At 45.2% G+C, this 25,281-nt stretch overlaps 1 protein-coding gene across 1 annotated transcript in view; it reads right to left on the bottom strand.

The window, feature by feature from the left end:
• SPATA16 (spermatogenesis associated 16) overlaps positions 1-25,281 on the bottom strand; it is a 157,231-nt gene that overhangs the window by 73,122 nt on the left and 58,828 nt on the right. The window contains exon 4 of the mRNA XM_081911091.1: positions 20,277-20,366. Within this exon, the coding sequence (XP_081767217.1) occupies positions 20,277-20,366 (90 nt within the window). The remainder of the gene's footprint in view (positions 1-20,276; positions 20,367-25,281) is intronic.

The raw sequence follows: 25,281 nt of genomic DNA, 5'->3' as shown, positions 1-25,281 counted from the left end.
CAATGAGCTTCTGGCTTTATACAGAAGAGACCCAATGCCAGCAGGTAGTCTCCTTGGGCCAGAGCTAGAGGGCCCACTCAGAGCTGGCCCACCAATGATGCGGGGTGAGGCAGCTGCCTCGGGTGGCACCCATGAGAAATGGCACCAGAGAGAGAGAGGAAGCAGCTGCCCCGCTTCTGCTTTGCATGGCGGGGTCGCCATAGCCTCTGTGTGACGTAGTGGGGCAGTGGTTTCTCTTTCTCCAGGTGACGGCCCTCTCTGCGCGGCCTCGGCGAATAGGCTTGCTGCTTTCACAGCCTAGGTGTGCCTACTTCTCTTGACAGTGCTGCTCTTGTACCACTGAGGGCAGGCCTGGCAATGATGTTGCGTGTCCTACAAGGCCTATGAGTGCCCTGGACTTGCTGCCAACACCACAATTTCCCAATGACCGAACTCAGTTTAGGCCCATTCATTTCAGTATTAATTTCAGCAGGCCCACTCTGAATATAATTTAGCTGGATGCAACCTAATTTGCCTAGTATGCTGCAAAATCCTGCGAGATCACAGCAACCAAAATGGCTGCCGTTCTCTCACAAAACAACAACAACACGGGATGTCCCAGGTTTGCCAGGACACTTGCGGGGTATGTGCTAAGACCAGGTACTCTCAACAAAGATTTCACCTAGTACAATATGGTGAAATCATTGGTTATGAATGTATCAATTGCTCCAAAAACAATGTATAGGGTGGCCATTTTTCAAGAAGTAATGATCTGGACACAAAAACTTGTTGATGTATGGCAACCCTAACATTACGAGCTAATCACTGGAAGTATCCTCAGACTCTGACGGTTTCGCAGAGCTTACTGAAATGTCTGGAACTGGCATGATGAACAAATTAACGGAAGTAATTCATAGGAAAAAGGACGGCTTTGACTCATTAATGTTGCAGATAATTGGATGGACTTTATAGCTTATTGTGACTCGTATTATCACCGTGTCAAGTTAGGCAGAATTGTGTTTCTGTGATCAGGTCTATCTGCTTCGCTTTCAGCCATTTTTTCTTTAATTTGTTTTAAAAACTGCAGTTTTTTTGCAGTTGATGATGGGGAGTTTATTAACGAGCAGAGTCATTTCTTAAAATGAAATGGGTGAGGGGAAAAAGGAAGATTTTTTTTAAAGCCAACTTTCTGCCACCTGATTTCTAGATGCAACCCCAAACACAGCCACCCGTCGAAATTTGCACCTCAAATTTTGCATTGTAGTTCCTCAGAAAAGTAATGTGTACAAAAATGCATATACAGTGGTACCTTGGGTTAAGTACTTAATTCGTCCCAGAGGTCTGTACTTAACCTGAAACTGTTCTTAACCTGAAGCACCACTTTTGCTAATGGGGCCTCCTGCTGCCGCCGCACTGCCGGAGCACGATTTCTGTTCTCATCCTGAAGCAAAGTTATTAACATGAAGCACTATTTTTTGGTTAGCGGAGTCTGTAACCTGAAGCGTATGTAACCTGAAGCGTATGTAACCCGAGGTACCACTGTACCAGGGTAAAGCATACATATTAATGCATATATTAGTGGAAGTAACATGCAGTATATAAAATTAGGGGAAATTGCCCTGTGAAAATAAGTGTGTAAGGCAAAATTGCATCTATAATTGGCACTAATATGCTGATGAATTTCCATGACGGCTATTTTAAAAAAATGTGAACTTGATGTGGAAGTGTAGAGAACTGAACGCAAAGAAGCCAACATCTACAGAGTCACCCATCCCTCAGTGATATCAGGACATGAGATAATTAGTATTACAAGTGACCAACCGGGTGTGTGTGTGTGTACTTGATGTTGGGTAACCATTTTCAGGGGTACCCCTGAATATTTATTTATTTTGAAATATTTACAAACCGCCCACTCATATCAAGGTGGGGATGCAATAAGACACAAGATACCATCAAAACAATATAAAATAATCATAAATACAGCGAGCTCATCCTAAGAAAATGTAAACAACTGAATAGGACTGTCATCATTAAAAGGCTTTTGAGAGATGCCTGGAAGTTAACAGCAGGGATGCCTGCCAAATCTCTGCTGGAAGAGCATCCACAGGATGGGATCAGTGACAATAAATTCCCAACTTCTAGCTGAAGCCAGTCGGGCTTCTGAGACATGGGGGACAACTAATGGTGCTCTTCTGGACATGCAGTTCCCCCCCCCTCTGAGGCTTTGTATCTGAGAGATTGGATTACAGGCCTTGTTTCATATGCTAGCTCTAGACAAGTCACTTAGGGGACAATTTAACGGAGTCAAGAGGGACTCTTGCAATGTAAGTGGTCCCTGATTTGCCTCTTAAATGACTTGCCTGAGATCACAGACAGGAAATCCCTTGTCAAGGGAAACCCATTTGCCTTCGCTGTACAGAATGTTCGTTTTGTGGGGGACAAGGATTATCGGCCGAGCAGTCAAACTGATTCCGCCCCAATTTCTTTAGGAAAGAGAGTGAGGAGGGATGGGTGGGTGGCAGGGAGGGGAAGCACCATGTAAAAATACTGGGCATAATTCCTTGGGAGGTTTTCCTGTGCAAGTCCTGTGTAAGAGCTTCCTCATGCTTACATACAGAGGTGTGCTGAGGGGAGGTGGAAGATAGCAAACCCGAGGCCCAAACAAATGCCAGCTTTAACCCTGCTCACAAAACCCTCAGCCCTAAATACTCAGCCCTCACCCGCAATAAATTATGAGCCGCTGCACGTTGACTTCCCATTCTTGGGCTGCTGTTCAGCAAACAATGCATCTCTTCTGTACTTGAAGAAGAAGAGTTTGGATTTGATATCCCACCTTTCACTCCCTTTAAGGAGTCTCAAAGCAGCTAACATTCTCCCTTCCCTTCCTCCCCCACCACAACAAACACTCTGTGAGGTGAGTGGGGCTGAGAGACTTCAAAGAAGTGTGACTAGCCCAAGGTCACCCAGCAGCTGCATGTGGAGGAGTGGAGATGCGAACCCGGTTCCCCAGATTACAAATCTACCGCTCTTAACCACTACACCACACTGGCTCTCACTTGAAAGGAGATGGACTGTCTCCTTCCCTTCCCATGGAAGTTTGGGAAGACCAGTACAGCCCAAGAGCAGGGCAACATGCATCTCTGGCGTGCAGGTGGAGCCGCCTTTACAAAAGCAAATGCAGACAGTTGGGACCTGCATTGGACTGTGAGTGTACAAGTCCCAGACTGCTGGGAAATTCACCTAACTTCTGAAGGGTAACCTTTAATGGAAGTTGTAGCCTTTCAAAGGTAGAGCATCTGTTTCGCATGGAGGAGGTTCTGAGTTCAATCCTCGGCATCTCCAGGTAGGGCTGGAAGAGACCCCAAGCTGAAAACCCAAACAGCTGCTGCCAGTCAGTGTAGACAATAGTGGGATTGATGGATCAATGGCATGACTCAGTATGAGGCAGCTTTCTGTGTTCCGATGTGGTGGGTGGACTGGATTACTCCCATTTACAGTGGTACCCCGGGTTACATACGCTTCAGGTTACAGACTCTGCTAACCCAGAAATAATGCTTCAGGTTAAGAACTTTGCTTCAGGATAAGAACAGAAATCTTGCTCCGGCAGCAGCAGGAGGCCCCATTAGCTAAAGTGGTGCTTCAGGTTAAGAACAGTTTCAGGTTAAGAACGGACCTCCGGAACGAATTAAGTACTTAACTGTATTTTATAATAATAATAATAATAATAATAATAATAATAATAATCTATTATTTGTACCCCGCCCATCTGGCTGGGTTTCCCCAGCCACTCTGGGCGGCTTCCAACAGAAATGAAAAATACACTAAAATGTCACATATTAAAAACTTCCCTGAACAGGGCTGCCTTCAGATGTCTTCTGAATGTCAGGTAGTTGTCCATCGCCTTGACATCCGGTGGGAGGGCATTCCACAGGGCGGGCGCCACCACCGAGAAGGCCCTCTGCCTGGTTCCCTGCAACTTGGCCTCTCGCAGGGAGGGAACCGCCAGAAGGCCCTCGGAGCTGGACCTCAGTGTCCGGGCAGAACGATGGGGGAGGAGACGCTCCTTCAGATATACTGGACCGAGGCCATTTAGGGCTTTAAAGGTCAGCACCAACACTTTGAATTGTGCTCGGAAACGTACTGGGAGCCAATGTAGGTCTTTCAAGACCGGTGTTATATGGTCTCGGCGGCCGCTCCCAGTCACCAGTCTAGCTGCCGCATTCTGGATTAGTTGTAGTTTCCGGGTCACCTTCAAAGGTAGCCCCACGTAGAGCGCATTGCAGTAGTCCAAGCGGGAGATAACCAGAGCATGTGCCACTCTGGCAAGACAGTCCGCAGGCAGATAGGGTCTCAGCCTACGTACCAGATGGAGCTGGTAAACAGCTGCCCTGGATACAGATTTGACCTGTGCCTCCATGGACAGCTGTGAGTCCAAAATGACTCCCAGGCTGCGCACCTGGTCCTGCAGGGGCACAGTTACCCCATTCAGGACCAGGGAATCCTCCACACCTGCCCGCCTCCTGTCCCCCAAAAACAGTACTTCTGTCTTGTCAGGATTCAACCTCAATCTGTTAGCCGCCATCCATCCTCCAACCGCTTCCAGACACTCACACAGGACCTTTACCGCCTTCACTGGTTCTGATTTAAAAGAGAGGTAGAGCTGGGTATCATCTGCATACTGATGAACACCCAGCCCAAACCTCCTGGTGATCCCTCCCAGCGGCTGCATGTAGATGTTGAAAAGCATGGGGGAGAGGACAGAACCCTGAGGCACCCCACAAGTGAGCGGCCAGGGGTCTGAACACTCATCCCCCACCACCACTTTCTGAACACGGCCCAGGAGGAAGGAGCGGAACCACTGTATGACAGTGCCCCCAGCTCTCAGCCCCTCAAGACGGTCCAGAAGGATGTCATGGTCGATGGTATCAAACGCCGCTGAGAGATCCAGCAGAACTAGGAAACAGCTCTCACCTTTGTCCCTAGCCCGCCGGAGATCATCAACCAGTGCGACCAAGGCAGTTTCAGTCCCATGATGAGGCCTGAATCCCGACTGGAAGGGATCCAAATGGTCCGCTTCTTCCAGGCGTGCCTGGAGTTGTTCAGCAACCACTCGCTCAATCACCTTGCCCAAGAATGGAAGGTTTGAGACTGGGCGATAATTGGCCATCGTGGCCGCATCTAAAGATGGTTTTTTAAGAAGCGGTTTGATAACCGCCTCTTTCAGCGGGTCTGGGAAGGCTCCCTCACGGAGGGAAGCATTCACCACCCCACGAAGCCCATCGCCCAGTCCTTCCCGGCTAGCTTTTATAAGCCAGGATGGGCAAGGATCCAGGAGACAGGTGGTTGGCTTCACTCGTCCAAGCAGCCTGTCCACATCCTCGGAGGTAACAGATTGAAATTGATCCCACACAACTTGACCAGACAGGACTCTAGCACTCTCCCGCCCCGGCCCTGCTCCCACGGTGGAGTCTACTTCTTCCCGAATCTGAGCGATTTTATCTGCAAAAAAAATTGCAAAATCATTGCAGGAGAACATGTGGCCCGTACTGGGCCCCGATGTTACAGGTGGTTCCGCTAAATTGTGAACCACCTGAAAGAGTCTCCTGCTGCTGTTTTCTGCAGATGCAATAGAGGCGGTGAAGAAAGTCTTCTTCGCCGTCGCTATCGCCACTTGGTAGGCTCGACGTTGAGCTCTAACCCGTGTCTGGTCAGATTCAGAATGAGTTATCCGCCACCGGCGCTCTAGCCGTCTTAACGATTGTTTCATTGCCCTCAGATCCGTGGAAAACCACGGGGCTCTCCGGGCTTCATGCAATCGGAGAGGGCGCTTCGGAGCCAAACAGTCAATAGCCCTGGTTAACTCCACATTCCAGCGGGCCACCAGGGAATCGGCTGAAAGGCCATCAACATGGGATAAAGCATCCCCTACCACTCTCTGGAAACCATTTGGATCCATTAAGTGGCGGGGGCGGACCATCCAAATCGGTCAGGTCCTCCTGACCATGTCAAATATCCTGGATGGTCGGTGACTAATTCACAAGAGGCAGAGAAGGGTGAGTGTGGTGGTATGGTTGCCCAGGCAACACACAACACACAATTCCAAAGCAGCCGTAGGAGAACATGCATGCACAATATTAGAACCTTGCAAGGAGAGAGTATTTCTGAGCAGTTGATCACAATTTGCCATCTAGCTATGAATCAAAAGTGATGGGGTTACGCATTTCTATGGGCTACTCTCCCAGCACCAAGCAATACAATCGTACCTCGGAAGTTGAATGGAATTCGCTCCGGAAGTCCGTTCGACTTCCAAAACTTTTGGAAACCAAAGCTGGCTTCTGATTGGCTGCAGAAAACTCCTGCAGGCCAATTGGAAGCTGTGGAAGCCCCGTCGGACATTCGGCTTCCAAAAATACCGGTTGTTTGCAAACCGGAACACTCCTGGGTTTGTGGCGTTTGGGAGCCAAAACGTTCAAGAACTAAGCTGTTCAAAACCAAGGTACGACTGTACTTCAAATAATTCTCAGGACAAACCTGGAATCTGATTACAGTGGTACCTCAGGTTACATACACTTCAGGTTACATACGCTTCAGGTTACAGACTCTGCTAACCCAGAAATAGTACCTTGGGTTAAGAACTTTGTTTCAGGATGAGAACAGAAATCGTGCTCCGGCGACGCGGCGGCAGCAGGAGGCCCCATTAGCTAAAGTGGTGCTTCAGGTTAAGAACAGTTTCAGGTTAAGAATGGACCTCCGGAACGAATTAAGTACTTAACCCGAGGTACCACTGTACAGCAACTTTTGGCTTTTCCAGATGTTCCTGTTTCTACAGCTCCCATCATCCCTGACCATTGGGCACAAAGACTGGGGCTGAGGGAGGTGGAATCCAACAATATATGGAGGACCACAGGGTCCTTATCATCATCATCATCAGCTGTCCTTCTCTGTGAGGTCCCAGGGCAGGCATGTCTAGGACCTTAGCATGCCTATAGAGTATAGTCCCCAAGGTGTGGAACATCTGAAGGCACTCCTACTGCCTTATCCTATTCTTTGCTGGCAGGGTAGAATTCTGCTTTCCATTCCTACATCCATTGCCAAGGTTTTGAGAATTTCTTTGAACAGTTTTAAAAGCATTTCCTTTCCTACAAGGAAAAAACTGGGAGGGAAATGAGGAAATGGTTTAGAGACCTTCCCAGGGTGGGCCATTAGGGGCCTGCACCTTAAGCTGCAGTAGGGTTTTTCTTTAAGTAGAAGTTTTAGAAACTTTGTACCAAATGCTTTTTCCTCTGTAGCCTGTTACTGAGAAAATAAATCAATTGACCCAACACTATTAACACACAGCCAGACTAACTAGTAACAACTGACACTGAATGATGTGTGTGCAGAAGTCTGCTTTTTCCATTCGCACACTGTCTTTCTGACATCATGAGACACAAGGCAGGGTGAATAGGGCTCCCAGGAGCCCTGACCCAGGAACTGATCCAGAGCTCCTTGACTTGCCTTTAGTCCAGAGGTAAGGATCCTTAGCTCTGGGTGCTGAATATTGCCCTCCATATCTTGGGACTCCCTTAGGCCATGCTGCCTCTCTCCAGCCCTGCTGAAAACTCTCCTTAAATACTTTTGCCTGGCTAGAATTGTGTCTCTGAACTGTAACAATTCCTTGCCTTGCTTGGAAATATCTTATATAAAGGTAAAGGGACCCCTGACCATTAGGTCCAGTCGTGTCCGACTATGGGGTTACAGCGCTCATCTCGCTTTATTGGCTGAGGGAGCCAGCATACAGCTTCTGGGTCATGTGGCCAGCATGACTAAGCTGCTTCTGGCGGACTAGAGCAGCGCACAGAAACGCCGTTTATCTTCCCGCCAGAGCGGTGCCTATTTATCTACTTGCACTTTGATGTGCTTTCGAACTGCTAGGTTGGCAGGAGCAGGGACTGAGCAACAGGAGCTCACCCCATTGCAGGGATTCGAACCACATGACCCAGAAACCTGTCTGTGGACAAACACCGGCTTTCTCGGCCTGAAAAGCAAGATGAGACCACACCCCATAGTTGCCTATGACTGGACTTAACTGTCCAGGGGTCCTTTGCCTTTTACCTTTTTACTAGAAGGAGAATGAAGAAGCTAAATCAGCAGAACAGCATGGATTTCAGAAGTGAGCTTCATTTGCTGCAACTGGCCACTGGGTGGAGGAAAACCCTAAGAGATATACAATCACAGGGCACAACGACAGCGCTTTGTTTTTCTGAGCCCCCTTTGCAGACATTTATGCGATATATATATTTTCGGAGTCAGGGTTCCTGTTTTCTCAGAAGGACTGTTGTTGGTTTGCCTTTGGTCAAAGCTTCACCGTGCAGATCAGGTTAGAGGTGTTTGAGCCAAAACGGTGTGACGTTTGACACCCCAAATAACATTTCCTAAGCAACAAAAACCAAGGACCATGCTGCTGATATGATATATCTTAACTCGCCATTGACATCAGAGGGCTGAGTCAAACAACAGTCTGTGATCAATCCTCATATAGATTTTTTTGGTTTTAATTCTGTTTTCATTGATGTGTTTCTGACGTATTTTTTTCTTACTGTGTTTTATTTTAATTCCTAAGCCACTCTGAATGTTTGTATTAAAGCTGGCTAGGTACATTTCTGAGCACAATTCAAAGTGTTGGTGCTGACTTTTAAAGCCCTAAACGGCTTCGGTCCAGTATACCTGAAGGAGCGTCTCCACCCCCATCATTCTACCCGGACACTGAGGTCCAGCACCGAGGGCCTTCTGGCAGTTCCCTCACTGTGAGAAGCCAAGCTACAGGGAACCAGGCAGAGGGCCTTCTCGGTAGTGGTGCCTGCTCTGTGGAACGCCCTCCCACCAGATGTCAAAGAGAAAAACAACCACCAGACTTTTAGAAGACATCTGAAGGCAGCCCTGTTTAGGGAAGCTTTTAATGTTTAACAGACTATTGTATTTTAATATTTTGTTGGAAGCCGTCCAGAGTGGTGTGTGTTACTGGTGTTAGCCGCCCTGAGACCAACTCTGGCTGGGGAGGGCAGGGAATAATTAAATTATTATTATTATTATTATTATTATTATTATTATTATTATTATTAGAACTGACCCAGACTCTGCAGTCATTAGCTATAGACCCTTCATCATGGGTCCCATCCATGAGAGGTCCAGAAGGTGGCAAGGGCCTTTTCTGCAGTGGCTCCCCGTTTGTGGAATGCTCTCCCCAGGGAGGCTCCCCTGGTACCTTCATTACATATCTTTAGACGCCAGAGAAAAATGTTCCTTTATGAACAGGCCTTAAGCAATCTTTTAAATGCATTTGTGGGATGGGGTCATTAGTTTTTTCTTGTTATTATGATATGTATTTTCTGTTTTCATTTTGTATTTTTATGCTGTAAACCCCCCTGTGATCTTCAGATGAAGGGCCATATTCAAATTTAATAACTAATAATAACAATATAACTCTGGTTCCCACAGTTCTAGTTACAAGTAGGTAGCTGTGTTGGTCTGCTGGAGTCGAAACAAAATAAAAAAAAATCCTTCCAGTAGCACCTTAGAGACCAACTAAGTTTGTTATTGGTATGAGCTTTCGTGTGCATGCACACTTCTTCAGATACACTGAAACAGAAATCACCAGACCCTTATACATAGTGAGAGGGTGGGGAGGGGTATTACTCAGAAGGGTGGTGGGAATGGCTGATAGGTGTGGTAAACTTGTTGACGACTGACTGAAATTGGTCTTACAGGAAAAAGCAAGGGGTGAGATGGCCAAAAATAGCTTTATCAGGTATAATGAGATAAGAATCCACTGTCTCTATTCAGACCAGGTCTCTCCGTGGTTTTAAGTTTGGTTCCCACCTATAGGTTAATCTAATTTTTGCACAGTTGCAATCTTCACACCATCCTCCTTCAGGTGTTTTGAGCTACAGCTCTCACCAGCCCTTGCTAGCATGGGCAAGGATGTTAAGTATAGTAATTTAATTCACTGAAATTGTAAATGCTTATATTTTATTACTATGTGTTTAAATTTGATTGGATGGTAACTGAATTCTAGTTGTTCTCATTGGCTAACGATGGTCACATGGGGAGTATATCACAGCACCATTTTATGTGAAGCAAGATGGCTGTGTTTTAGAATCCACTGTGAACACTGCTAAGTTGAATAGAATGTTGGAGATCATCTTCTCTGCTTGAAAGAAAGAGCAAAACTGCAAGAGAAGGTAAAGGTGGAAATCTCTCATAGGAGCTGCAATACATGGCCAAACTGAGATACAGAAGGCTGAGTGCTGAGCTCTGGAAAGAGCGGAAAAAGCTGTACAGTTGTTTGGAAGTTAGAAGAAGAGACTTCCAGCCCATGCTTGGATAAGCATGTGACCGTATGTTTTAATTCATCTATAACTAAAAGTTTCTGCAAGTAAAGTTTTTGAATGCTTAAGTCTGGACACTGGCTTAATCTCCTAAGAAGGGTGTCTGTCATAAGGTAAAGGTAAAGGGACCCCTGACCATTAGGTCCAGTCGTGGCTGACTCTGGGGTTGCAGCGCTCATCTCACTTTATTGGCTGAGGGAGCCGGTGTACAGCTTCCGGGTCATGTGGCCAGCATGACTAAGCCGCTTCTGGCGAACCAGAGCAGCGCACGGAAATGCCGTTTACCTTCCCACCGGAGTGGTACCTATTTATCTACTTGCACTTTGACATGCTTTCAAACTGCTACGTTGGCAGGAGCTGGGACCGAGCAACGGGAGCTCACCCTGTTGCAGGGATTCAAACCACCGACCTTCTGATTGGCAAGTCCTAGGCTCTGTGGTTTAACCCACAGTGCCACAGTCTTCTTAGCTGCATTTTTGCTACTCTGATTTCAACAAAGGATGATGTGAGTTGTAGGACAACATACCTAGAAGGCCCCAGCTCAGGAAAGGCTGCTTTAGCCACTACAGGGAAATAAGGGAAATCACAATCAACTGTAGCAGCCCAGAGCTCGATCAATCCTTTCCTCCCCTGCCTGCGACTTTACGCTTCCCTGTGACTTAATGCTGTAGTAATATATTTCTGGCTGGCCTGAACTCTCTTTGCAAGCTGCCAACTCCGAACCTTCATCATATGAAAAGAAGCCATTGAGGAGCGGAATAAGGCAGTCCCACAAGGGCCTGAGCATGCTGTTTTGGTAATGTGCATATTCCCAGGTGACTCGGGCAGTGTGAGACCAAGGCTGGGAAGAATAAATAAATCTCCTGCAAGGCAGTAGAACATTAACTGCCGGGCCAGAGCCGCCTCTCTCTCTCTCTCTTTTTGTACAGCGGTTGCCATTAAAATAGAAACCCATCTCGGTGCAATAAGCGGTAATGTTTCTATTCCGAAAGCAGAATGTCGCAGTGAGAGAAATACAGTGGAAGACCCCAACCACCACAATGAGAAAAGAGAATCTCTTTTAGAAACGACAGCCATTGTGCACTGCAAGAAAGGCATAACATGTCCCCCACGTGAGGCATAATGGATAAATTGGGGACGGACGGACGGGAAACTCGACAGAACAGAGAAACTAAGACGTTCAGCTTCCAGGTCAAAGGAGTCACAGCCAGACAAGAACTGAGGCACTTCAAAGTGTGCCTTTCCATTAAACATACATGATTTTCAAAAGTATCCACAGGTCGTATGGTAATGATCAGGAATGCGGCAGGCAAAGAGGGAGAGTTTTAAGGTTTTCCTCTCCTGCTGAGGTAGTAATGGAAACTGAAATTTCAATGGGGGGAGGGAATCCTCCCATTGGTGTCACCACTGCCATCGCTTAGTCCCACTCACTGGAACCCCATTGGTTAAACTTCCCTTCTCTGCCTGCTAAAATCGTGATCATTACCAGCCTCCTCCTAAGCAAGGTGGTATTTGCATTTCAAAAACATGCATGTTCCATAGAAAAGAGACACCACACTCTTAATGTCATACCTGTGGGCCTCAATTCAGGCAGAACCATGAAGATATTTGCATGCAAATACATAATCCGTCAGGTCAGCCTTCCCTCCCCACAGTCCAGAATGGAACAGCCAGTTTCAGATACTGTTTTTCAGCATCATTGAGAAACAGGACTGTGCCATGTACCTAATCAAGGCCGGTAAGCAATTTGTGCTAAGATGGCAAAACTGTGATTTAATTGATTATAATGGATAAATTTATTCTGATCTTAGGATGTGTGTGCGTCCCCTGATACCGGGGCAGGGCTGCAATTTCAGGTCTGTTGCATTTTCTTATCTTATGAATGCATTTGCCATCTTCTTTAAGGAAATAAATCGTGACAGTGGTGGTAATATATTGCTCGGTTGCTGTTGTTTTTAGTGAAGAGAGGGGGGGAAATTAATTAGCAATCAAAGGAGTCTCCAAAACTTGGCCCAGCACAGTTTGAGTCAAGTGTTATTTCTGAGCTAAAAAAAACAACAACCACACACACAACCCACTAACAAGAAACTTGGACTGTTAGAAGCCTAACAAGTCTAGCATAAGAAATAGCAACTGGTATTTTTGGCATGTAGGCTGACATCATATGCTGGTGTCAAATTAAATAACAGGCAGCCTGGACTTTCCTACAGGCTTCAGCAGAACCTGATGAATGTCAGTGGTAGCTTTCTCTGATCTAATCTGCAGAGGGGTCCTTTTGGAGTGTTTCCCTGGGGACGGTGGAGGTCACAGTCACAGTCACTCCCCACCACTGTCCCTCAGTTCTGTGTTCACAGAAAAGGCATCCTTTGCTTCCATTCTCTTCATTGCTCATCAGGTTGATATTTATCTCTCGCTTGGACTACTGCAATGTGCACTCTATGTGGGGCTACCTTTGAAGGTGACCCGGAAACTACAACTAATCCAGAGTGCAGCAGCTAGACTGGTGACTGGGAGTGGCCGCTGAGAACACATAATACCGGTCTGGCTCCCAGTACATTTCTGAGCACAATTCAAAGTGTTGGTGCTGACCTTTAAAGCCCTAAACGGCCTCAGTCCAATATACTTTAAGGAGTGTCTCCACCCCCATTGTTCTGCCCGGACACTGAGGTCCAGCACTGAGGGCCTTCTGGTGGTTCCCTCCCTGCGAGAAGCCAAGTTACAGGGGACCAGGCAGAGGGCCTTCTCGGTAGTGGCACCTGCCCTGTGGAACGCCCTCCCACCAGATGTCAAAGAGAAGAACAACTACCAGACTTTTAGAAGACATTTGAAGGCAGCCCTGTTTAGGGAAGCTTTTAATGTTTGATAGACTATTGTATTTTAATATTCTGTTGGAAGCTGCCCAGAGTGGCTGGGGAAACCCAGCCAGATGGGTGGGGTATGAATGTGTGTATGTATGTATGTATGTATGTATGCATGTATAAATAAATATTATTTGACCTTTTCTCTCCAGTGGAGGTCTCCTTGCCTCCTCAGCTCTGGTAGGAAATACCTGAAACTCCACGACTAGTGGAAAACATTTCAAAAGGTGGTTTTGAGTGCTGGATACCTAGGTGTTCCAGTCCCTTGGGTTTTGCCTGGAGCCTCTGGGCCTAACAGACAGGAGATGCTCCAAGCCTTACCTGTCCTGGGCACCCTCAGAACAGAAGTCCACTTACAATATTCCGATACCTCTTGGTAACAGTCCATGATGTTTCTGTCGTCCCTTTTCTCCTTGTAGGAGGTGAAAACTCGCTGGTGGATCTATTCTCTATCATGGCCCTCCAGCAAAACTCAGTAAAGTTTGACATATATTTGTGGTAGAAGACCATAAATATCCCTCCCACCCTCCTCAAAAAATGTTTGATTTTTAAGGCATTGTTGCCGATGGTGATCCCTACCCACACAATAGTTTCGGGTTTTCAGCTGTTGCTTTTAAACGCTTTAAAAACCTGCAAAACCTGCTGAACGGTGGATCAAAGGTAATGGGAGCACGCAATGCCAGCAACGTAAGCTCTGCTGTCACCATCTTACCCTCGATATTTCTTTGTAGGCTCTTTACCCCTTTAGCATCATTGTCAATTTAATGACAAATAACTGTTCTCGTAGCTTTCTAACTAGCTCTTATCGGTTTGCTTTCTGTGTTTTAGCGTAGAGGATTCTAGCTAGAGTAAGTCTGAGGAGATTTGTAAGTACAATTTGATGGACGCTTGGCAAAATGTCAGGACCGCTTGACATCCATAGACTCTGAGGTGGCACCGCTTGCGATTTATTTTTGTAAGGAAGAAGAGAAAAAAACATTTCTTTGAGAGAAAGCAGAAGGATAGGAAGAGATGTGCCTGCTCTGACTTTTCCACAGGATATTAGAGCTGTGATATCTTGGCAGGTTCAATTGATCCAAGGCTGCTTCATTTACACAGCAGGGAGAAATATAGTCTTAGCGAATTAGATTGTTTAAAGTGCTATGTGTGGAGGCAACTCCTTTTAGCCCACCGTCACATGAAAGCACAGGGATGCCAAATGTTTTCATCTGCTGGTCAAGTCTCTTTGTTCTTTGGCTTGCTCCTGAGGTTCATAGCCTAAATTCATGTTCCAGATTTGTCGTCAGACTGGGAAGACACACATCATCAGTGAATGGAGCAGCTGCTTTCAGTGGTTCTCAAAATGCTTTCCAAATGAAAGAACTGACAGCGCTTTGGAGAGCGTCAAATGCCTCGAATAGGAAAGATATTTAAACCTTGGATGGTGAGCAAAATTTAACAGCGTGCTGGAGATGTCCAGAGAATGTACTGTGACTGAAGGGAATTGCTCTGTACTTACTGGGCAACTTCACATTTTAAGTGGTCACTGACAGATATATGGAAATGATTCAGAGTGACATAGGAAACTATGGTCTGCTCAATCTGCCGTTTCCTTGTAAAGCAGATATGGAATCAGTGCACCAGCCAATCTGCTCTGTGTATCTGTTCTAATAGCAGGTTGTATCTGCTATTAGCTTGCAGAGCACCCTTGGGGGAAAATAGGCAACTGTGTTTTGAACACAGGTACCGCAGCTTCAAGTGTTTTGGCTGATTATAAAAAGAAAAGACAGAATATGATGACGCAGTTGAGTTAGGTAGCATGCATGTTTTTAAATCAGAAGAAAGATGAATGACCCATACTTCAAGTTTGTTGTATTTTGGTTTTTGGTGGGGTTTTTTTTCCAGGGGGTGGTGGTGGGTTAGTCTGAATGTTACTTCTGATTCCCGGATCCAGTGAAGAGACGACATCGTCATCATAAAGGACGAGGGACAGGAAGCTCCAGAGAGTGGCAATATATGCTCTGCAGGGTTGCTAAGCAGGTGCCCAACTTTGCCTATCTCTGATGTTTGCAGTCTTCTTGGCATGCAGCCAGGTAGGACTGCGTAGCATAAAAAGCGCTCTCTACTTTCAGTAAGGTAGACAGCATCTTAAAAAGCAGAGACATCACCTTGCCAACAAAGGCCCATATAGTTAAAGCTATGGTTTTCCCAGTAGTGATGTATGGAAGTAAGAGCTGGACCATAAAGAAGGCTGATCGCCGAAGAATTGATGCTTTTGAATTATGGTGCTGGAGGAGACTCTTGAGAGTCCCATGGACTGCAAGAAGATCAAACCGATCCATTCTGAAGGAAATCAGCCCTGAGTGCTCACTGGAAGGACAGATCCTGAAGCTGAGACTCCAATACTTTGGCCATCTCATGAGAAGAGAAGACTCCCTGGAAAAGACTCTGATGTTGGGAAAGATGGAGGGCACAAGGAGAAGGGGACAACAGAGGACCAGATGGTTGGACAGTGTTCTCGAAGCTACCAGCATGAGTTTGACCAAACTGCGGGATGCAGTGGAAGACAGGAGTGCCTGGCGTGCTCTGGTCCATGGGGTCACGAAGAGTCGGACACGACTAAACAACAACAACTTCCAGTAAATCTGAGCATACAGACATTACCACAATTAATCTGACAGCTGAAACAGATTCACGAGAATCTCAATTTTTTTTGGCTTAAAAATAAACAAATAATGCTAGTCCCCGTGGTTATGAAGATACGTTCGAAAAGACACAGGCAAGTGCCAGTAAAATATAAGTATAGTTGCTCAGCAGGCAATGGGGGGGGGCATTTCTCCATATATTTTTATATATAACTGTACACATAAATTGTTTCACCCATAATTTTTTCACATTGTTTTTATATAAGCAGTGATTTTGTTTTCATAGGGAGTGGTCCATAAATGAAGCTACATATATCCATACTTGCTATTATTTTTATATTATCAGAGGTTCAAATATTCCAGCTCCTCAAAAATTCTGCAAACTGTCAAGGCACATGGCAGCACTATTGAACTGCTGATCAATTTATTGGTTTATGTGTGTGCATGAGTCTATGGGAACGGTGCATGTGTATATGAATACTGCGTTGTGTGTGTGTGTGAGTGAGTGTGAGTGTGTGGGTGTGTGTGTGTGTGTGAGAGAGAGAGAGAGAGGGAAATGATAACAGCTACAGAGAAGGCATTCACACACAAAAGAGCCCATCCGCGAATTTACGAGTGTCTCCACTTGTATATCTAAGAACAGACCTTGACTCTTAATTTCAAAGGCAGATATTTCTGGACACCGGTGTCGGTTCATTAAAGATTTACAGCCGGCACATTAACCTTAACGTTCCCTCTTTATGGGCATGTTATTCCTGCTATAATTCTAGTGTAACTCCTCGTCGCAGTCCCCTCACAAGCCAGCTTGGGACTCTATCTCACTTGGGGGAGAAATCATTAGCCTTTCTGTCAGGCTCTGAGTTGCTCTCCTATTACTTCATCTATCTCTCTCCCACCATCAAAGCAAACCCAATTTAGAAACTCCCCCACAACATTTTCACTGTTTGACATCTGCAGAACAGCGTCTTGGGATTCTGTTGTGTCTCCCACACTTCTCCTGGCCTGTAGTGATTGTAAGATTAGCCTAAGAAGTGCCTTGCTGGATGTGATCTAGAGTCCACCAGCAGCTAGTGATGATGATGATTACCCAACTTCAACCACCTGTTCCCAGGCTGGGTTAGAACAAATTAAACTTCAGTATTAAAATCAGAGAAAGTAGGGTTGCCATAGTTCTAGAGGTAAAGTTCAGGACACAAACGTTTTGGAGCTTTTTTTTTTTTTTTTTTGAAATAATGATACTCAAAGTTGTTGAGCTATTTTTGGGCGATCAACATCAAGATCCTAGACATGTCTGGGAAATTCTGGACATTCTGCAGTTGCAGGGATATGCTTCATTTATGTAGGGACTTTTGGCCAATGCGCCCAGAGCAGTTTGTATTTTATAATAATGCTAGGAAATCTCCTATGGTGCTGGGGGAGACTCTTGAGAGTCCCATGGACTGCAAGAAGATCAAACCTATCTATTTGGAAGGAAATCAGCCCTGAGTGCTCACTGGAAGGACAGATCCTGAAGCTGAGGCTCCAATACTTTGGCCACCTCATGAGAAGAGAAGACTCCCTGGAAAAGACCCTGATGTTGGGAAAGATGGAGGGCACAAGGAGAAGGGGACGACAGAGGACGAGATGGTTGGATAGTGTCTTCGAAGCTACAAACATGAGTCTGACCAAACTGTGGGAGGCAGTGGAAGACAGAAGTGCCTGGCGTGCTCTGGTTCATGGGGTCACAAAGAGTCGGACATGACTAAACGACTAAACAACAACAGGAAATCTCCAGTGCTGAAGACACTTTTGGGGCACAGATTTGATTGCATCCAGCACTGCATGAACAGGGTTCCCTTCACAGCAGGACTTCCTTTTCCTCTCCTCTCCCCACATACCTACAGAATCTGTTCCAGAGGGTCCCCCAACCCCTTGGAGCAGATTTTGAGAGTGCACAGGGAACTGCATAGGAGAGGAGGGAGAAAGATCCCTTGCAGAAGTGCTAGTCGGTTGCATGAGCACAATGGCAACCTTGGATAGAACCCCAAGTTTTACATATTTAAGAATTTAAGATATTTTCAGGTTTTGCAACTTTGAAGAATTCTTGTTTGCCTTAAACCAGGGGTCAGCAAACTTTTTCAGCAGGGGGCCGGTCCACTGTCCCTCAGACCTTGTGGGGGGCCAGACTATCTTTTGAAAAAATAATAGTGAACGAATTCCTATGCCCCACAAACAACCCAGAGACACATTTTAAATAAAAGCACACATTCTACTCATGTAAAAACACCAGGCAGACCCCACAAATAACCCAGAGATGCATTTTAAATAAAATGACATATTCTTCTCATGTAAAAACATGCTGATTCCCAGACCGTCCGTGGGCCAGATTTAGAAGGCGATTGGGCCGCATCTGGCCCCTGGGCCTTAGTTTGCCTACCCATGTCTTAAGCCAGCATTAAGCAACAGCCAGCGTACCAAAATCAAGTTTGATGACTTCCAAGATTTGCCTTTGTTTTGTGGGTAGATTGATCTTTACCCTCCAACATTTCTCTGATGGGATGTCCTATTCCATACTACTACTACTACTACTACTACTACTACTAGTAATTTTATTATTTATACCCAACCCATATGACTGGGTTGGCCCAGCTACTCTGGGCAGCTTCCCACATATATAAAAGCATAATAAAACATTAAACATTTTAAAACTTCCCTATACAGGGCTGCCTTCAGATGTCTTCTAAAGGTTGTAGAGTTGCCGTATTTTTTGCTCTATAAGACTCACTTTTTCCCTCCTAAAAAGTAAAGGGAAATGTGTGTGCGTCTTATGGAGCGAATGCAGGCTGCACAGCTATCCCAGAAGCCAGAACAGCAAGAGGGATTGCTGCTTTTGCTGTGCAGTGATCCCTTTTGTTGTTCTGGCTTCTGAAATTCAGATTTTTTTTCTTGTTTTCCTCCTCCAAAAACTAGGTGCGTCTTATGGTCTGGTGCATCTTATAGAGCGAAAAATATGATACTTATCTCCTTGGCTCAAGGGTGTGGGGTACATAACCCCATACCCTCCAACATTCCTCTGATGAAAATAGGGATGTGCTAAGGAAAAGCGGGACATTCTAGGATCAAATCAGAAACCACAATGGCTTCTGTAAATCCAGGACTGTCCCTGGAAAATAGGGACTCTTTGAGGGTCTGTGGATCAAATACAGCTTCTGTTACTTGGCAGAGGCAAGTTTTATTTGGTGAGGAATTCAATCGCAGGGTGCACATGTTTGTTTTGGAATTGTTTTGATTCTGGCACATCCATGTAATGGGGACTGAAAATTAAAATCTTAAAGGCAGCCTTTCCTTTTAATGATGCGTTATTTGTTAAAGGATCAATTGAACTCAGGTGGGGTGAGTGACAATACGACTGTAGCCAAAACTGGGGTCCCACTGAGAAACACGAGGGAGGTATCAGCAGGTTTGGAGGAACCTCAAGGTTTATGGAAGAACAAGGAACTTTAAGTCCCTCAAATAGCCCATAGCTGAATGTGTGCAGTAATTATGGAATGTTTAATGTCACATGGAAAAGGAAAATAGGAATAGCTGGAATGCTGGAGGATGCTGGGAGCAGGGGCAGAGCAAGGAGGGTGCAGTGGGTCTTGTCCACCCTGGGTGTCAATTTCAGTGTGTGTGACAAGAAATTTCCCACACTGGGTACCATCTGACCTTGCTACACCACTGGCTGGAAGGCACACTGCAGCGTAATGTCCTCTTGTTTTTCTATAATAATATCCTTCATTCTCTTAAGAATCCTGTGTTTTCCCCTCCCGTGCACATTTCGGCAACGGATTGTTTTGACTGATTAATCATTGGCAAGATGGATGATTCACAATCTTTTCATTAGTTCTAATTAGCAGAGCCATACTCTCATCCCCCCACCCCTTATAAAATCCATATGTATGACAGCATCGTCCATAATAGGAAAATATGTAAACAATCGCATTAAGGAGGTATGAATTTGAAACTTGGGAATCCAACGCGAGTTGCAAGAATGTCCACTGCCTGAAGCCCTGGAGGATTCTGCCAGCCAGGGTGGACAATACTGAGTTAGATGAACTAACGAGACTGACTCAGTGTAAGGCAGATTCCTTTGCTCCTATCCTACTGGTAGACTAGATGCCTTGCATTCAGAAAGCCCTGGATTTGTTCTCCCCCATCTCCAGTTAAAAGCATCACAGATGGCTGCCTCAGGCAAGAGCCTTGAGAAGCCACTGCCAGCCCGAGTAGACTATACTGGTCTCAGTAGACCAGCAGTATAAATGGAAATAAGGTTCGAAATGGGAGAAACTCGCTGATCCCATAATGAGCCTGTTTGCCACTTCAATCACCCTCCTCAGCTCTTCCAAGGAGCCACAGATATAATGAAGTAACAGTGGGGAATTCATTTATTCCACGTAGGAAGGCTGCCCAATTAATCCAAGACGTACCTCGCAGCCTCAGAATATCTCTCCAAACATCGGAACACGGCAGCTTGACGAAGGTGGTTACGGAAATAGGCTGGGTTCAGAATTATGCTCCTTGGAAAACAGAAAACAAATATGCAAGTCAAAGCGCTGAAGTGAAAGATTGTTCTAAGGCCATTTAACACCTAGCGCTGGATAGCATGCAGGGTGTACGCAGCAGACATATCTCCTTCCTAGTTCTGTAATGGTCACATTTCTCCCAATACCGAACAATGAATTATCACATCTCTGTTGACAGCTGAGATAGACGAACGGGCATTATTAAAATGTCTATTAAAGCTGTGTCATAAATGTAATTTCATTCATAGCATTGACTATTACGGAAGCGGCGGTTAAAACCCCCGTGAGCATATGTTCCGCTGCATTTAGTGAGCATATAAAAATCAGCAAGACACTGCACATTATTGTAATAATGCCTTTTGTTATCTGTCATCTGCATTTTTGGGGTTGTGATAATAATCGTACATTATGCATGCAAAAATCAACATCACAATGCCGGGACTGAAAGTGCTGCTAGAACCAAGCCATGGCAGTGGGAAGGCAGACAATCTTTTCATTTTGCTTTATTGAGGCACCTTGCAATTTTACCACAATAGGCAAGACCCCCCCACCTGTTTGAAACTCCTTTGAAATACTTCGCACTCAGGGTTCCCGTTTTAGATTGGAGTGCTGGAGATGCAAGACTCAGCAATGATTCAAGACCCAGATCTTGCTTCTTTTTTTAAAAAAAAGAGTAGAAAATGGAACGGAGTTCATTTAAAAAAACATTTGCCATGATTATTATGTATATATGGCTGTAGTTTGCAAATTGTACTTTGTGTGTGTGACTCCTAGAGATTTTGGGAAATACATCCAAGTGTTCCACAATGAAGGCCAAACTAGATGAGATGTCATATCCATTTTTGCATTTAATATGCACCTTTGTTGTTGCTGTGTGTAGTTTTTTTAAAAATGCAAATAGCAGCCTCTGATGGGGGGATAATCACTGAGATCACAGCAGACAGAAAGGGGCAGTTTAACCCTTTCCTCCCCTGCTGTGGGCCCAGTGAAAATAGCTTCTATTCCTTGATACCAAAGGAAACTTTCAATGCATATAACAGCTTCAGAGGAGTGATTCCCATAGGAATTGCAGCTGGGAAGGAAACAGCTATGGCTCCCTCTCTCTCTTTCTAAAGTGATCACATCCTGTTAATGATCAGTCTTGCATGTTAAAAGCGAATACAGTTATAGGTGGGCAAAGTAATTCTACTGGTCCCTCTTATTTTTCTTTCTGCAGATCTTTCTGCCTCAACACACAGTGCTAGCTCACAGCAGACTTCTAGCAATGGACAGACCCTTCATTAAATAAAAAAATAGATAAAGAAGTCCCACAGCCTCAATATATTTTTTTGGCCTTTTAAAGATGAGCTAACTCAACTCAGAACTTCAACACCTTAACAAACTTGATGATCACTGAGACTGCCGCAAAAAGATTTTAAAGGCGATTATTGCTTTTGCAAACTGTAGTCAACAGTTGATAATAGCTATATTGATCGTTCCTCCGTAGGCTATTGACTGTACCGCAGCTAAGCAATAGGACTGGGGGAGGGAATCAATCATTTTCTGGTAGTTAGCCACCCATTTTCTACTTTTAGAGTATGATGTGTTCTGATAGGTGTGTACACACACACAAACCTGCGACTAAGTTGTAGCAAAATCTCAGCAAATTGGTTCTCAGGTTTTCCTCCTTTTCAGACTGATTCCCTCCTAATCTTATGACGATCTGCTCAACTGCTATTGCTTTCCCTGCTCTATGGAAGAGTACAATAGCGTTTCCTAATACCTTTGTAACTCACTTGCTAAATGCGGAGATCTGTAAGCTACTTTTGCTTGCCTAATAGTTTCAGGGCTTATCCAGATGATTGTTCAAAGCATGTCTGGACCATTTAGCCTGGAGAAGAGGAGGTTAAGGGGTGATATGATAGCCATGTTCAAATATATAAAAGGATGTCACATAGAGGAGGGAGAAAGGTTGGTTTCTGCTGCTCCAGAGAAGCGGACACGGAGCAATGGTTCCAAACTACAAGAAAGAAGATTCCACCTAAACATTAGGAAGAACTTCCTGACACTAAGAGCTGTTCGACAGTGGAATTTGCTGCCAAGGAGTGTGGTGGAGTCTCCTTCTTTGGAGGTCTTTAAGCAGAGAGGCTTGACAACCATATGTCAGGAGTGCTCTGATGGTGTTTCCTGCTTGGCAGGGGGTTGGACTCGATGGCCCTTGTGGTCTCTTCCAACTCTATGATTCTATGATTCTATGTTTTAACATTGGCAGCATAGCCCCCTAGAGCCTTGGCGAAAAGCAATAGCATACCATTCTAGTCCATGTGCAATCAAAGGTGGCCAAACTGTAGACAGGTAGCAAGGGAGAAAACTTTGCCATGTCAAAAGATCAAGTTTATTTATCATTTTCTTTAAACAGAGGAGAAGTGGAGCGAAAAGATGCTCAGTCTCCAAGGCGCTAAAAACAACAAGCACAGATGGTACATTACACCCAGCAAACTGGCTAAAATGTATAAAACCAGTTCAGACCTTTGCTGGAAGTGTAAAGAACTAGAGCAGTGGTCTCCAAACTTTTTCCAAAGAGGGCCAGATTTGATGAAGTGAAGGGCCATGAGGGCCGACCAAAGTTGTTGAGCTTCCTTTAGGATTGAAGTTGTGGAGGGAACAATGCACTACATGTGGTGGAACTGTAAAAACATAAAAACTACAGGGAACTTATTTATAATAAACTTTAAAAAATGTTTAAATTAACGTTTGCCAAAAAACCTGAAGCCTTCCTCTAGATATTATGGCATCAGACACTCCAAAAGAAACAAGGATGATTTTTATGTATGCATCAACTGCAGCAAGAATGCTGATAGCCAAAGGGTGGAAAGGAGATTAAACACCAGCTAAAGAGGAGTGGTGCTGGGACATGGGTGGTGCTGTGGGTTAAACCACAGAGCCTAGAACTTGCCGATCAGAAGGTCAGCGGTTTGAATCCCTGCGACGGGGTGAGCTCCCATTGCTCGGTCCCTGCTCCTGCCAACCTAGCAGTTCAGAAGCATGTGAAAGTGCAAGTAGATAAATAGGTACCGCTCCGGCGGAAAGGTAAATGGCATTTCCGTGCGCTGCTCTGGTTCGTCAGAAGCGGCTTAGGCATGCTGGCCACATGACCCGGAAGCTGTACACCAGCTCCCTCGGCCAATAAAGCGAGGTGAGTGCCGCAACCCCAGAGTCGGTCACGACTGGACCTAATGGTCAGGGGTCCCTTTACCTAAAGAGGAGTGGCAAGTTAAATTATTTGAGTATATAGAAATCAGCGAACATGAAAGAAAAGGTCAGAGACTGGTCGATCCAAAAGTTTAACAAAGAATGGGACATCTATAGACTACATTTAAAACAACACTGTCCCCATACAAAATATTTAATATGCTTTGATTAACTCTTGTAAAAACACAAGTTAAAAAGAATGCAAACAACATTAAAAATTGGTGACGTTTACTGAAAAACAGATGCAGTTAATAAGGAAATAAAGGATCCATGCAGAGGAGGTCGGAAGTCATCAGGCGGAGAAGAAAGTTACATTTTTTTCTTTTTTATAATAATAAAAAAGTAGGGATTTGCTTGTAATGCTTGTGTGTTTTGGTGTCTTAAGGTGATTGGATGTATTGTTTATAAACTGATAAAGATTGAACTGAAAACAACAACAACAACAACAAGAAGCGTACCCATTCGGGAGAAGAAAAGCAAAAGGTTCACAAAAATGGCAGAGAAGGAGGCAGTCTTACTTCTCTGTCTCTTGCTTTAAAAAGAACAAGGGAGAAGAGCAACAGAAATGTCCTTGTGCCCCTGAATAAAATTTTCTCAGGTCAGTTAATATACAACAGAGCTGGTTGCTTTCAGCATTCACATAAGTGCCTCTATACTGATGGATGTGTCTGCTAATGCTCACGTTCATCTGCCTCATGTTCTCCTCCTGAACTGTTTTACCAAGCTACAGCTGTACTGTTAGATAGATAACGGGGTGGGTATGGTCCCTCTGTGATTTCCCACCTTGCAGAAAACCCTCCAAAAATGTTCTGGACTCCTCCAGAAACCTCGAGCAGTAATTGTGTTGCAAAGAAGAAAATGATGGTAGTATCTCAACAGACCACAGCATGGCCAGAGAGCTAGTCTGAAGAAGAAGAAGGCTCTGCAGAATACCCAGAGAAAAAGGATTCAGCTATGGATTGTCACCCTACGGCTGTCGATTTGAACCAGGCAGAGGGCCTTCTCGGTAGTGGCGCCCTCCCTGTGCAACACCCTCCCTTCAGATGTCAAGGAGACAAAGAACTACAGTGGTACCTCGGGTTACATACGCTTCAGGTTACATACGCTTCAGGTTACATACGCTTCAGGTTACAGACTCCGCTAACCAAGAACTTTGCTTCAGGATGAGAACAGAAATCACGCGTCGGAGGTGCTGCAGCAGCGAGAGGCCCCATTAGCTAAAGTGGTGCTTCAGGTTAAGAACAGTTTCAGGTTAAGAACGGACCTCTGGAACGAATTAAGTACTTAACCCGAGGTACCACTGTACACAATTTTTAGAAGACATCTGAAGGCAACCCTGCTTGGGGAGGTTTTTAATGCTTGATGTTTCTGTTATGTTTTTAGATAAGCTGTAAGCCGCCAAAATGGGTGGGTATTATTATAATTATTACTCCTCAGGCAATGATGAAGAATCCATAGTGTTGCCTTACTTGCATAGCCCAGGGCCACTCACTCCCAATAAGCTTCTGGCAGACAAGGAAGAAGGTGTAACTCAAGGGTAGTTGGTGTGGTGTCCTGCAGGTGTTTCTGGACTACAACTCCCATCAGGGATGTTCATTGGTCACCAAGGGATGCTAGGCTGTCAAGAACCAAGTCACAGGGCTGCCCCATTTTGCGCTTAATGGGCCTTCATTTCAGC

Source organism: Podarcis melisellensis, assembly GCF_964234715.1.
Source record: "Podarcis melisellensis genome assembly, chromosome: 5".
NCBI classification, from domain to species: domain Eukaryota; kingdom Metazoa; phylum Chordata; class Lepidosauria; order Squamata; family Lacertidae; genus Podarcis; species Podarcis melisellensis.
This window is presented reverse-complemented; position numbering and strand designations above follow the sequence as displayed.